The sequence below is a fragment of the Cherax quadricarinatus genome, chromosome 93 (genome assembly GCF_038502225.1).
Source record: "Cherax quadricarinatus isolate ZL_2023a chromosome 93, ASM3850222v1, whole genome shotgun sequence".
NCBI lineage: Eukaryota > Metazoa > Arthropoda > Malacostraca > Decapoda > Parastacidae > Cherax > Cherax quadricarinatus.
The window spans coordinates 3,109,321-3,124,531 of record NC_091384.1 but is presented as its reverse complement, the minus strand read 5'-3'; the positions used below and the strand labels follow the sequence as shown (position 1 = coordinate 3,124,531).

General features: G+C 42.2%; 1 protein-coding gene across 3 annotated transcripts in view; it reads left to right on the top strand.

Annotated features, from left to right (window-relative positions):
* The window catches only part of LOC128703378 (T-cell immunomodulatory protein), a 56,468-nt gene extending 42,288 nt beyond the window's left edge, over positions 1 to 14,180 (top strand). For all 3 annotated transcript variants that reach the window (XM_070104627.1, XM_070104626.1, XM_070104629.1), the window contains 5 exons: positions 1,634 to 1,787; positions 3,574 to 3,747; positions 7,118 to 7,217; positions 9,748 to 9,843; positions 10,783 to 14,180. In XM_070104627.1, coding sequence (XP_069960728.1) covers positions 1,634 to 1,787; positions 3,574 to 3,747; positions 7,118 to 7,217; positions 9,748 to 9,843; positions 10,783 to 10,871 — 613 coding nt within the window. In that variant the 3' untranslated portion in view covers positions 10,872 to 14,180. The remainder of the gene's footprint in view (positions 1 to 1,633; positions 1,788 to 3,573; positions 3,748 to 7,117; positions 7,218 to 9,747; positions 9,844 to 10,782) is intronic.
* The last annotated feature ends 1,031 nt before the right edge of the window (positions 14,181 to 15,211 follow it).

Genomic DNA, 15,211 nt, shown 5'->3' with positions numbered 1-15,211 from the left:
GGAGTAGATTCATTTATGAATTAATTTTTCGAAGATTTTTGAGAGAGGGTGTAAGTTGGATATTGGCCTATAGTTATTCAACTTTGTTTGGTCTCCTCCTTTATGGATCGGGGTGACCCTTGCTATTTTGAGTACTGTAGGGAAGGTAGAGGATTCAATGGATTTGTTAAAGAGTGTTGCAATGATTGGTGACAGCACTTGTGACACTTTTTTGTATATAAAGGGTGGTAAGGTATTTAAATCTCCTGCCTTGTTTTTTAGTGCGTTTATAATAAGGGAGACTTCGTATGGGTTAGTCGGAGCTAGGAACAGTGTGTTCGGGTAGTTGCCGGTGAGGTAGTCATTTGGTGGGGTATCTGAGCTTGGGATTTTATTGGCAAGGTTTTGTCCTATAGTGGAGAAGAAATCATTGAGTCTGTTTGCTGTTTCTGTTGGTGGGAGTTGGGGTTCATCTGATTTTGCTAATTTTATTTCGCTATTTCGTGACATCTTTTTTGTTCCTAGAATTTCTGATAGGGTTTTCCAGGTCTTTTTTATATCACCTCATAAGTTGGATAATCTGTTCTCATAATACAATTTTTTTGCCCTTCTTATCAGGCTGGTTAGGACTGACGAGTAACGTTTTGTTTGGTCTCTGGTTATGTGGCCCATTCTGTACTGTTTTTCATATCGGTGTTTTGTATTTATGGATTTGAGGATGCTGGGTGTTAGCCAGGGACTGTTCAGTCTCTTAGCTGTCATCTGTTTAGTTTTTTTAGGGCAGTGCTTGTTATAGAGGTATTGGGTCTTTTTTAGAAAATTATTAATACATTCGTCAATATCTGTATAGATTTCTAGCTCAGTGTGCCAGTCAATGTTTGTTACAGCTGCTGTGAAGTTATTAATGCTTGAAATTTTTTTGCATCATCTTAATAATTTAATAGACAATTGTACTGTAAATTCTCAATTTAAGAGACCTCAGTTGTTTTTAACACATTGGCCATTTTCCACCAAGGTAGGGTGGCCCAAAAAAGAAGAAACACTTTCACCATCACTCACTCTATCACTGTTTTGCCAGAGGGGCACAGATACTACAGTCGAAAACTGCAAATATCCCCACCTCTCCTTCATGATACAATCCTCAGGGTCAGTTGATTTGGAAGCAATGGACAGAGCTCATCATTTACCCAAGTTTCTGTTATTGTTACAATCACGGCAAAAAATTCCATCTTTCTCCACCACAATCACCATTATTGGCCGCTCGCTTTCAACTCCCATTAGTCTTATAAATCAAGCGTTTATTGTACAGGTGTTCCTTGACTTACATTGGTTCGACTCATGATATTTTGCCTTTATGATGGTGCAAAAGCAATTATTTTGAAGATGGAACTTGAGATAATTTACCCAGTATGAAGGCGGCAAGTCCCTAACTTGTATTCATTTATTTACTTTTCAGTAGTGGTATTTAGTTACAGTAATTATTTGATTACTTATTTAGTGACAGTAGTTACTTATTTACTTATATACATGTATTTGTCGCATCATATTCATATTTGACTTATGATGTTTTTGACTTACGATGGGTTCATTAGAAAGTAACCCCATTGTAAGTCAAAGAACACCTGTATGTCTAAACTATGTTTTCATTTGATAGAATTTTATCATGCAAGGAGGGATGGTCACCTATGACCCCAGTACAAGTCAACGAAATTCCTGAGTTTCCTCTGCGACTGCTCAAAGTGCACTACTGGCTGACCAAGATCTTCAGGAGCACCAACATAACAGAACACAGAACGCTGGAATTAACGGTAAACTGTCTGCCGTTTCTCTCACTAATGTTGGGACACAAAATAAAACGGCACAATACCATGACTGGAGCAATACACAAATAACGCCTGCATATGAGAAAGTAATTATGTCGATGTTTCGGTCTGATATGGACGAGTTACTTGTTCATGTTGGACCAAAAAGTCGTCATAAGTTTCATTCTCCTATGTGCGGGCTATTTGTGCAATATTGAGATATGATGGTGGAATATACTGACGGTATGTAAACAAGATACAGTATGTGGCTTATGGCATTTTAGTTTATGAAGACTTTTGCAAATTCAACCTGTATTGTATTGAGCCTTTTTTTTTCAACGCACTGACTGTCTCCCAAGACAGGGTGACCTGATAAAGAAGTAATGGTTTCATAAAGTTTTTCTCCTTTTTATATTTAGTAATTTATACAGGAGAATGGGTGGACAGGAGAGCAATGTGACAGATGTTGCAAATGTACGGAATAGGTGATAAGTTACTGAAAGCAGTGAAGAGTTTTTATGAGGATAGTGAGATTCAGGGTAGGAGAGAGAGAGATTATTTTCCAGTAAAAGTAGGCCTTAGACAGGAATGTGTGATGTCACCATGGTTGTTCAATATATATACAGTGGACCCCCGGTTTACGATCAGCTCCCAATGCGACCAATTATGTAAGTGTATTTATGTAAGTGCGTTTGTATGTGTATGTTTGGGGGTCTGAAATGGACTAATCTAATTCACAATATTCCTTATGGGAACAAATTCGGTCAGTACTGGCACCTGAACATACTTCTGGAATGAAATAATATCGTAAACTGGGGGTCCACTGTATAGATGGAGTTGTAAGAGAATTAAATGCTCGGGTGTTGGCATGAAGTGTGGGATTAAAAGTTAAAGAATCTAACACAAAGTGGGAGTTGTTGCAGTTGCTTTTTGCGGATGACACTGTGCTTTTGGGAGATTACTGAAGACACGTTGCAGAGTGGTAGGGTGTGTAAAAGAAGGAAATTAAAAGTGAACATAGGAAAGAATAGGTGATGAGGGGTAGCAAAATATTTATGTAATGAAAGATTGGATATCAGATTGGAGGGAGAGAGTATGGAGAGTGAAACATTGCCACAATAAAATGTCACATTAGTTGCACTTGTGTCCTTTTACTTTATATTGACTATGACCAGGACTCTGCTGCCTTGACTATGACCAGGACTCTGCTACCCTGACTATGACCAGGACTCTGCTACCCTGACTATGACCAGGACTCTGCTACCCTGACTATGACCAGGACTCTACTATCTTGACTATGACCAGGACTCTGCTGCCTTGACTATGACCAGGGCTCTGTTGCCTTGACTATGACCAGGACTCTGCTGCCTTGACTATGACCAGAACTCTGCTACCCTGACTATGACCAGGACTCTGCTACTTTGACTATATATAGCCAGGACTCTGCTACCTTGACTATGACCAGGACTCTGCTACCCGGACTATGACCAGGACTCTGCTACCCAGACTATGACCAGGACTCTGCTACCCTGACTATGACCAGGACTCTACTATCTTGACTATGACCAGGACTCTGCTGCCTTGACTATGACCAGGGCTCTGTTGCCTTGACTATGACCAGGACTCTGCTGCCTTGACTATGACCAGAACTCTGCTGCCTTGACTATGACCAGGACTCTGCTACCCGGACTATGACCAGGACTCTGCTACCCAGACTATGACCAGGGTTATTACCCTGACTATAATCAGGACTCTTACCTTGATGCTATAACCAAGACCATTACCTTGGCAGAATGAGGTGGAGCACAATTTGCAGACAGCCATACTGGAGCACTGGATCATCGATACCCTCAGCCGATTCATTACCACTGATGTGTCATCGCAGCCGCTCATGTTGCTGTCGCTCTCTCTCATGTGCGAGTGGATCATGAAGAATGGCAGTGAGAACGACAAAGACATGGCCGAGGTTAGTGTCGAGAACATTTTAAACGAAGGTTTGAGGCATTTTAAGACATATTTGAAATTTGAAGCAATGATATTCATATGATTAAGAGCTATTTCCCTTATTTTTTGAAAAATAGTTTTTTAAAATTAAAAAAAAAAGATTAGTCAGCCATGTTATTGTTTTGTAAACATTGTTTTCATGGTGATGAGCTCTTGATCTAAGGGAATGAAGCAAGCCTTTCCTTCCCAAGACCAGACTTAATTGCCTCTCATTTCCTGGGCACCTCTGTGACCTCTCTGGGTTTAATTGCTTACATGTTTAAGCAATTATTCTGTAATTTGCTCCTTCAAGGGGGTACAGCCCTGATGTGTATACATGTAAATTGGGTCATTTCTAAGCTGGGCGACGCTCAGCTTAATGACTGGTCTCTGTTGTTGGCAACATGAGGCTCAGGATGACCATTATCATATCTTTTGAAACATTTGGGTTTTTTAATCCTTTGACTGTTTCGGTCATATATATATGTCTTCTTAGGTACCATGTTTGACATATATATACAGTGGACCCCCGCTTAACGATCACCTCCAAATGCGACCAATTATGTAAGTGTATTTATGTAAGTGCGTTTGTACGTGTATGTTTGGGGGTCTGAAATGGACTAATCTACTTCACAATATTCCTTATGGGAAAAAATTCGGTCAGTACTGGCACCTGAACATACTACTGGAATGAAAAAAGTTCGTTAACCGGGGGTCCACTGTACTCATAAATTCTAGCGGCTTCAAATCAAGCAGGAGAAAGCTGGTAGGCCCACATGTGAGAGAATGGGTCTGTGTGGTCAGTGTGCACCATATAAAAAAAATCCTGGAGCATGCAGTGCATAATGAGAAAAAAAAAAACTCTGACTTTTTTTTTTAATTAAAATGCCAACTTTGTGGTCTATTTTCATATAGTATTTATGGTTGTATTCTCGTTTTTTTGGTCTCATTTGATAGAATGTAAAACATATTATAGAAATAGAGGTGATTTTGATTGATTTTACTATAAAAAGAACCTAGAAATGGAGCTCAAAGTAGGGGAAATGTTTGATTTTTGCCAATGTTCAAAAGTAAACAAATGATGCCATTGTCCAATATATGTCCAGCTAGCCATTCCAATATGCAGTCATGAATGGGTTGACATTATTTATGCAATTATTACAGTATTGCAGTAGTCTGCATAACAGTAAATCTTCTATTTTTTGTTTGAATAAAAATTCAAAATAGAAAGCAAGAGTAACATCAGAGGGGCCTGGAGATGTGACTGATGAGCAAAGAAAATGTTATTTTAGAGCCAGGAATGTCTGCATTGTTCATTCTGGACCTTATTTTGAAATTGTCATATTTTTTAATTTTTCATGAAATTGGCCAAATTGCAAATTTCTGACCATGTTATTGGGTAGTTGAAATCGGTAAATGGGCAGTTTCTTGTACTCAATTAATAGAAAAAATGGAGTTCTAAAGAAATAGCTATGAGTTTGGTCGACTGGAAGAATGGAATTAGCCGAAAATAGGGCTCAAAGTGGGTGAAATTGCCGATTTGTGAATATCGCTGAAGTTGCTAACTTCGCGAGAGCGTAATTCCATCAGTTTTCCATCAAATTTCATTTTTTTGGTATCCATTCTCTAAATGACCAAACCACCTCAACAACCCCTCTTCAGCCCTCTGACTAATACTTTTATTAACTCCACACCTTCTCCTAATTTCCACACTCCGAATTTTCTGCATAATATTTACACCACACATTGCCCTTAGACAGGACATCTCCAACCGCGAGGAGGCGGTTGGAGGCAGTGGAGATGTCCTATCTAAGGGCAATGTGTGGTGTAAATATTATGCAGAAAATTCGGAGTGTGGAAATTAGGAGAAGGTGTGGAGTTAATAAAAGTATTAGTCAGAGGGCTGAAGAGGGGTTGTTGAGGTGGTTTGGTCATTTAGAGAGAATGGATCAAAGTAGAATGACATGGAGAGCATTTAAATCTGTAGGGGAAGGAAGGCAGGGTAGGGGTTGTCCTTGAAAAGGTTGGAAGGAAGGGGTAAGGGAGGTTTTGTGGGTGAGGGGCTTGGACTTCCAGCAGGCGTGCATGAGCGTGTTCTATAGGAGTGAATGGAGACCAATGGTATTTGGGACCTGACGATCTGTTGGAGTGTGAGCAGGGTAATATTTAGTGAAGGGATTCAGGGAAACCGGTTATTTTCATATAGCCGGACTTGAGTCCTGGAAATGGGAAGTACAATGCCTGCACTCTAAAGGAGGGGTTTGGGATATTGGCAGTTTAAAGGGATATGTTGTGTATCTTTATACGTATATGCTTCTAAACTGTTGTATTCTGAGCACCTCTGCAAAAACAGTGATTATGTGTGAGTGTGGTGAAAGTGTTGAATGATGATGAAAGTATTTTCTTTTTGGGGATTTTCTTTTTGGGTCACCCTGCCTCGGTGGGAGACGGCCGACTTGTTAAAAAAAAAAAATAGTAGTAATAATAATGCATAATAGTGAGGGTAACATAATCAAGTACAGACTCACGAAATCATAATGACACGAATGCAAACAAACTATACCAGGATTTACAAACTTGTATATTAGTTGTTGTTATAATTATTTTTAGCATGAATGGGTCTTTGATGCTCGTAGCTCAGTGGTAGAGCATTTTATTTACAAACAAAAGACTAGGGGAACAGTATGGGTAAATCAGGTTACATATAACAGTAATTAGTTACCTGGGTGTTAGTCAGGTGCTGTGAGTTATGTCCTGGGTAAGGTGAGATATATGGAGAAGTCTTCTCATTCTCTAGGCACTGTCTGTCCCATGAGAGTTTAGCAGTTCCCCATAAATGTAATAATAATGTACTGGTAATAACAGATGAGGATGAGAAAGGTAACATGAAGGAATTCAGGGAAACCAGTTAGGTGGAATTGAGTCCTGGAGGTGGGAAGTACAGTGCCTGTACTCTGAAGGATGAGTGAGGATGTTATAGTCCTGGAGGTAGGAAGCAGTGTCTGCACTCTGAAGGATGAGTGAGGATGTTACAGTTCTGGAGGTGGGAAGTACAGTGCCTGCATTCTGGAGGGGGAGGGGAGATTTTACAGTTCTGGAGGTGGGAAGTACAGTGGCTGCACTCTGAAGGATGGGTGGTGAAGTTAAAGTTGAAGGATGGGTGGTGAAGTTAAAGTTGAAGGATAGGTGGTGAAGTTAAAGTTCAGAAAGTCATCTGAACTGTGATGTCAGCACACCTCTAGCAAGACAGCAGTTGCCTGAATGATTACTAAAGTGTTTCCACTTTTTGGGGTAACTCTACCTCAGAAAACTATCAGAGTGTTACAAAATACAGTTGATGTGTGTTATTGCAGATATTCTCAAGCAAACTGGGACACGTGAAGCAGGAGATGTGTTTGGTGTGTCATGAATCCGTCCAGCTGAGCTTCCTCACACATGGCAGGTGCAAGAATGGTAAGACTATTTCAAGTTCTTTTGATATTTTCCTCGTTTTCTGTTTCACGACTCACACTTGTGAAGTAGTCATGGGGTCAATGGGCCACCAGGAGCAACAGCCGGGTTGACCAGGCAAGTACCAGATGAGCCTGGCTCACTGCCAGGCATTGGGAGTAGAAACACTCTGGGAACTCATCAGAGGTGTATCAAAGATGTGGGTCGTCATAAATATTTGGGATGAGCCTGATATTCACCTCACTAATTTTTTTCAACACATCGCCCATATCCCACCAAGGCAGGGTGACCACCAGGGCAGGGTGACCACCAGGGCAGGGTGACTGCCAAGGCAGGGTGACCACCAAGGTAGGGTGACCACCAAGGTAGGGTGACCACCAAGGTAGGGTGACCACCAGGGCAGGGTGACCACCAAGGCAGGGTGACCACCAAGGCAGGGTGACCACCAGGGCAGGGTGACCACCAGGGCAGGGTGACTGCCAAGGCAGGGTGACCACCAGGGCAGGGTGACCACCAAGGCAGGGTGACCACCAAGGCAGGGTGACCACCAGGGCAGGGTGACCACCAAGGCAGGGTGACCACCGAGGCAGGGTGACCAACAAGGCAGGGTGACCACCAAGGCAGGGTGACCAACAAGGCAGGGTGACCAACAAGGCAGGGTGACCACCAAGGCAGGGTGACCAACAAGGCAGGGTGACCAACAACGCAGGGTGACCACCAAGGCAGGGTGACTGCCAAGGCAGGGTGACCACCAAGGCAGGGTGACCAACAAGGCAGGGTGACCAACAAGGCAGGGTGACTGCCAAGGCAGGGTGACCACCAAGGCAGGGTAACCACCAAGGCAGGGTGACCACCAAGGCAGGCTGACCACCAAGGCAGGGTGACTGCCAAGGCAGGGTGACCACCAAGGCAGGGTGACCAACAAGGCAGGGTGACCAACAAGGCAGGGTGACTGCCAAGGCAGGGTGACCACCAAGGCAGGGTAACCACCAAGGCAGGGTGACCACCAAGGCAGGGTGACCACCAAGGCAGGGTGACCACCAAGGCAGGGTGACCACCAAGGCAGGGTGACCACCAAGGCAGGGTGACTGCCAAGGCAGGGTGACCACCAAGGCAGGGTGACCACCAAGGCAGGGTGACTGCCAAGGCAGGGTGACCACCAAGGCAGGGTGACCACCAAGGCAGGGTGACCACCAAGGCAGGGTGATCGCCAAGGCAGGGTGACCACCAAGGCAGGGTGACCACCAAGGCAGGGTGACCACCAAGGCAGGGTGACCACCAAGGCAGGGTGACCACCAAGGCAGGGTGACCACCAAGGCAGGGTGACCACCAAGGCAGGGTGACCACCAAGGCAGGGTGACCACCAAGGCAGGGTGACCACCAAGGCAGGGTGACTGCCAAGGCAGGGTGTCCACGTAGGCAGGGTAACCACCTAGGCAGGGTGACCACCAAGGCAGGGTGACCACCAAGGCAGGGTGACCACCAAGGCAGGGTGACCACCAAGGCAGGGTGACCACCAAGGCAGGGTGACCACCAAGGCAGGGTGACCACCAAAGCAGGGTGACCACCAAGGCAGGGTGACCACCAAGGCAGGGTGACTACCAAGGCAGGGTGACCACCAAGGCAGGGTGACCACCAAGGCAGGGTGACCACCAAGGCAGGGTGACCACCAGGGCAGGGTGACCACCAAGAGAGGGTGACCACCAAGGCAGGGTGACCACTAAGGCAGGGTGACCACCAAGGCAGGGTGACCACCAAGGCAGGGTGACCCAGAAAAGGAAGAAACACTTGCACCATCTCTCACTCCTTCACTGTTTTCCCAGGGATGTGCTGATACTGCAGTTCAAAATTGCAAATATCCCTTGTTCCCAGTATTTTAGTAATTTATGCAAGAGAAAATATTACCAGCATCTTGCTCCCAGCATTTTAGTCGCCTTTTCCAACACATGTGGCTTACAGAAGAATTGTTTTCCACTTCCCCATAGAGAACAATTGCAGTGGTACCCCGAGTTTCGGCCATAATTCGTTCCAGAAGGCTGTTCGAGTGCTGTTACTGAACGAATTTGTTCCCATAAGGATTAATGTAAATTAGATTAGTCTATTTCAGACCCCCAAAAATACACTTACAAAAAGCACTAACAATAATACACTTACGTAATTGTTTGAGTTGGGAGGTGTATGAAACTCGGGGTACCACTGTATATACACCACATTATAAAACTTTATAGAAGGGATAAGGCTGTGGCAATTAGGAGGGTCATCTATGCTGTGATTGGAGCACACTTCTAGCAAGACAGCAATTAAATGAATGATGGTGAATGCATTTCCTTTTTTTTCTGTGGGTAACCCTAACTCAGTGAGAGATAGCCACTGCATTAATTTTGATAAAACTGTCTTTCATTCAGAGAATACACAAATAACCCGTCGTAAGCTTCTCTCTTTTATGTGCGGGTTATTTGTGTATCGTTCCAGTCACGGTATTGTGCCTTTTTTTGTTATTCAGAGAATAATATGCGTTTGCTTCCTCCTGCAGGTCACACACTGCCACGTTGTTGCCGTAGTCTGCTGCTGACGCCACCAACACTGCTCTGTCCCAACTGCCGAGTGTTTGCACATAAAGATGCAGTCTGTAAGACTATTGATAATTTTTTGCAAACTTTGTAGTAGGGCTTGATTCATGGAGGTTGGAAATATGGTGCCTGTAGTGTGAAGGATGAGTGGGAATGTTATAGTTCTGGAGGTGGGAAGTACAGTGTCTGTACTCTGAAGGATGAGGGAGGATGTTACAGTACTGGAGGTGGGAAGTACAGTGTCTGTACTCTGAAGGATAAGTGAGGATGTTACAGTACTGGAGGTGGGAAGTACAGTGCCTGTACTCTGAAGGATGAGGGAGGATGTTACAGTACTGGAGGTGGGAAGTACAGTGTCTGCACTCTGAAGGATGAGGGAGGATGTTACAGTTCTGGAGGTGGGAAGCACAGTGTCTGTACTCTGAAGGATAAGTGAGGATGTTACAGTACTGGAGGTGGGAAGTACAGTGTCTGTACTCTGAAGGATAAGTGAGGATGTTACAGTACTGGAGGTGGGAAGTACAGTGTCTGTACTCTGAAGGATAAGTGAGGATGTTACAGTACTGGAGGTGGGAAGTACAGTGCCTGTACTCTGAAGGATGAGTGAGGATGTTACAGTACTGGAGGTGGGAAGTACAGTGTCTGTACTCTGAAGGATGAGAGAGGATGTTACAGTTCTGGAGGTGGGAAGTACAATGGCTTCACTCTGAAGGATGGGTGAAAATATTACAATCCTGGAGGTGAGAAGTACAGTGCCTGCACTCTGAAGGATGAGTGAGGATGTAGCAATTCAGAGGATCATTTGAGTTGTAATGTCTGAGTACCTCTGGCAAGACTTCTGTTGAATGAGTGATGATTAATGTGTTTCCTTTACTGGGGTCTCCCTACCTTGGTGGGAGATGGCTAGTGTGTTAAAAAATATGTATTTAAAAACTAAAGTGGGTGTATTTCCTATGTTATGATTATTAATTTCAATATCTTTCCTCTATCTTCTGCAGATTTTGAGTTTGGAGAATGGTTGACCTGCACTTACTGTGATGGATTCATGGTTGAGGAACTGGGGAGAGAGCGGCAACTGCGGAAATAATAGCAACAGCAGAAGTAATACAACAGCGGAAGTAATACATCAGCGGAAGTAATAGCAACAGCGGAAGTAATAGCAACAGCAGAAGTAATACAACAGCAGAAGTAATACAACAGCGGAAGTAATAGCAACAGCGAAAGTAATAGCAACAGTGGAAGTAATAGCAACAGCAGAAGTAATACAACAGCGGAAGTAATAGCAACAGCAGAAGTAATACAACAGCGGAAGTAATAGCAACAGTGGAAGTAATAGCAACAGCAGAAGTAATACAACAGCGGAAGTAATAAACAGCAGAAGTAATACAACAGCGGAAGTAATAGCAACAGCAGAAGTAATACAACAGCGGAAGTAATAGCAACAGCGGAAGTAATAGCAACAGCAGAAGTAATACAACAGCAGAAGTAATAGCAACAGCGGAAGTAATAGCAACAGTGGAAGTAATAGCAACAGCAGAAGTAATAGCAACAGCGGAAGTAATAGCAACAGCAGAAGTAATAGCAACAGCAGAAGTAATAGCAACAGCGGAAGTAATAGCAACAGCAGAAGTAATAGCAACAGTGGAAGTAATAGCAACAGCAGAAGTAATAGCAACAGCGGAAGTAATAGCAACAGCGGAAGTAATAGCAACAGCAGAAGTAATACAACAGCAGAAGTAATAGCAACAGCGGAAGTAATAGCAACAGTGGAAGTAATAGCAACAGCAGAAGTAATACAACAGCAGAAGTAATAGCAACAGCAGAAGTAATAGCAACAGCAGAAGTAATAGCAACAGCAGAAGTAATAGCAACAGCAGAAGTAATAGCAACAGCCTAAGTAATAGCAACAGCAGAAGCAATGGTAATAGAAGTAATAGGAACAGCTGAAGTAATAGCAACAGCGGAAGTAATAGCAACAGCAGAAGTAATAGCAACAGCGGAAGTAATAGCAACAGCAGAAGCAATGGTAATAGAAGTAATAGGAACAGCTGAAGTAATAGCAACAGCGGAAGTAATAGCAACAGCCTAAGTAATAGCAACAGCAGAAGCAATGGTAATAGAAGTAATAGCAACAGCAGAAGTAATAGCAACAGCAGAAGTAATAGCAAGAGCAGAAGTAATAGCAACAGCAGAAGTAATAGCAACAACAGAAGTAATAGCAACAGCAGAAGTAATAGCAACAGCCTAAGTAATAGCAACAGCAGAAGTAATAGCAAAATAATAACCAAGAAGCACATCCACCATCATCCCTTGAATACTATCATGTCAGAAATATGGAAACAAAACAGTTAATGTGACTAGCTGCTACCTCGCCACCATTCTTTCAGAGTACAGGTACTGAAGGAGAGCTGACAGTCTTCACTGTGTGAACATCGCCAACCCAATAAATGAGAATACAGTGGACCCCCGGTTAACGATATTTTTTCACTCCAGAAGTATGTTCAGGTGCCAGTACTGACCGAATTTGTTCCCATAAGGAATATTGTGAAGTAGATTAGTCCATTTCAGACCCCCGGTTAACGATATTTTTTCACTCCAGAAGTATGTTCAGGTGCCAGTACTGAGCGAATTTGTTCCCATAAGGAATATTGTGAAGTGGATTAGTCCATTTCAGACCCCCGGTTAACGATATTTTTTCACTCCAGAAGTATGTTCAGGTGCCAGTACTGAGCGAATTTGTTCCCATAAGGAATATTGTGAAGTAGATTAGTCCATTTCAGACCCCCGGTTAACGATATTTTTTCACTCCAGAAGTATGTTCAGGTGCCAGTACTGAGCGAATTTGTTCCCATAAGGAATATTGTGAAGTGGATTAGTCCATTTCAGACCCCCGGTTAACGATATTTTTTCACTCCAGAAGTATGTTCAGGTGCCAGTACTGACCGAATTTGTTCCCATAAGGAATATTGTGAAGTAGATTAGTCCATTTCAGACCCCCAAACATACACGTACAAACGCACTTACATAAATACACTTACATAATTGGTCGCATTCGGAGGTGATCGTTATGCGGGGGTCCACTGTATTTTCTAGCTTAGTTCTGATTTATTTAAGATTTTCTAAGTTTGTGTATTAAAGTTAGGAGGTTTGTATTTTTAACCCATAAACAGTCGAAGCAGATCTACGTTCACATGTGTAGCGCTACAAAAGTGGATCTACGTTTTTTTATATATTTTCAAATATAACAAAAAAAAAGTAGATCAAAGTTTTTTTTACACATTTTCAAATGTAAAAAAACAAAAAGAAGATCTACTTTTTTTACATACTTTCAAATGTTGAAAAAACGTATATATACGTTTGGACCGTTTACGGGTTAAATGCAGTGTTGTCTGGCCCTGGTGGGTTTAGCAATTAGTTTTGGTTTTAATAATAATGGATTTTTAGACCTCTTGCTATGAGTACATCCACAAAGTCTCATTATAGCACAAAATATATACAGTGGACCCCCGCATAACGATCACCTCTGAATGCGACCAATTATGTAAGTGTATTTATGTAAGTGCGTTTGTACGTGTATGTTTGGGGGTCTGAAATGGACTAATCTACTTCACAATATTTCTTATGGGAACAAATTCGGTCAGTACTGGCACCTGAACATACTTCTGGAGTGAAAAAATATCGTTAACTGGGGGTCCACTGTATTACTGTCAGTATATACAGTCTCCATTATATGTACAGTGGTACCCCGAGTTTCGGCCGCCTCCCAACTTTAACAGTTATGTAACTGTATTATTATTAGTGTTTTGTAAGTGTATTTTTGAGGGTCTGAAATAGACTGATCTAATTTATATTATTCCTTACGGGAACAAATTCGTTCAGTAACGGCACTCGAACAGCCTTCTGGAACAAATTATGGCCAAAACTCTGGGTTCCATTGTATCTCAAAATGTATAATAGCACTGAGTACAGTGAACCCCCGCCTAACGATATTATTTCAATCCAGAAGTCTGTTTGGGTGCCGTTATAGACCGAATTTGTTCCCATAAGAAATATTGTGAATTAGATTAGTCCGTTTCCAGCCCCCCAAAAATACACCTACAAAAGCACTTACAAAAATACACTTACATAATTGGTCGAGTTGGGAGCTGATTGTTAGACGGGGGTCCACTGTATATCCACCAGGTTTTGATATACAACAAAAAATGTATTGTTGCTACAAGTGATGTATTATTGTATATTTTTTTTTTCAAGGAACTTTCTTTATCCCACCGAGGCAGAGTGACTTAAAAAAAACTAAAGTTTCTCTTATATTTTGTAATTTATACAGGAAAAGGTATAATTTTTGTATACGTATATAATATGTAAATAATTGATGATCATTAAATATTTCAAGTAGTGTATTTGTTTGAATTTTGACGACCTATTATATAAACTGTACAATATACGCTTGGTATAGACACTTACAATACACTCGTATATACTTGATGTAGTCCCAAATACAAGACAATCATATACTCTTGTAGTCCCACTTATAAAACAATCTTATATTCTTGATATAGGAGAGGAGAGTTATTAGATGGAGAATTAGAGGTATTGGGAGGTTGGAAGGAATGTTGTGAGGAACTGTTAAATGATGATGAAGATAGGGAATCTGTGATTTCATGTATTGGCCAGGGAGGTTTAACATTTTGTAGGAGTGAGGAAAAGCCAGTTGTGAGTGTGGGGGAAGTTCATGAGGCAGTGGGTAGAATGAAAGTGGGTGAAGCAGCTGGAGTTGATGGGATAAAGACAGAAATGTTAAAAGCAGGTAGGGATATAGTTCTGGAGTGGTTACTGCTTTTATTTAATAAATGTATGGAAGAGGGTAAGGTACCTAGGGATTGGCAGAGAGCGTGCATAGTTCCTTTGTATGAAGGCAAAGGGGACAAAAGAGTGTGTAAAAATTATAGGGGAATAAGTCTGTTGAGTATACCTGGTAAAGTGTATGGTAGAGTTATTATTGAAAGAATTAAGAGTGAGGCAGATGTGTAGGCCAAGTGTACAGTGAAACATAGGTGAACAGTATTTAGATAAGGATAAAGATGTTTTTATGGCATTTATGGATTTGGAAAAGGCGTATGACAGGGTGGATAGGGAGGCAATGTGACAGATGTTGCAGGTGTATGGTGTAGGAGGTAGGTTACTGAAAGCAGTGAAGAGTTTTTATGAGGATAGTGAGGCTCAAGTTAGAGTATGTAGGAAAGAGGGAGATTATTTCCCAGTAAAAGTAGGCCTTAGACAAGGATGTGTGATGTCACCGTGGTTGTTTAATATATTTATAGACGGGGTTGTAAGAGAAGTAAATGCGAGGGTCTTGACAAGAGGCGTGGGGTTAAAAGATAAAGAATCACACATAAAGTGGGAATTGTCACAGTTGCTCTTTGCTGA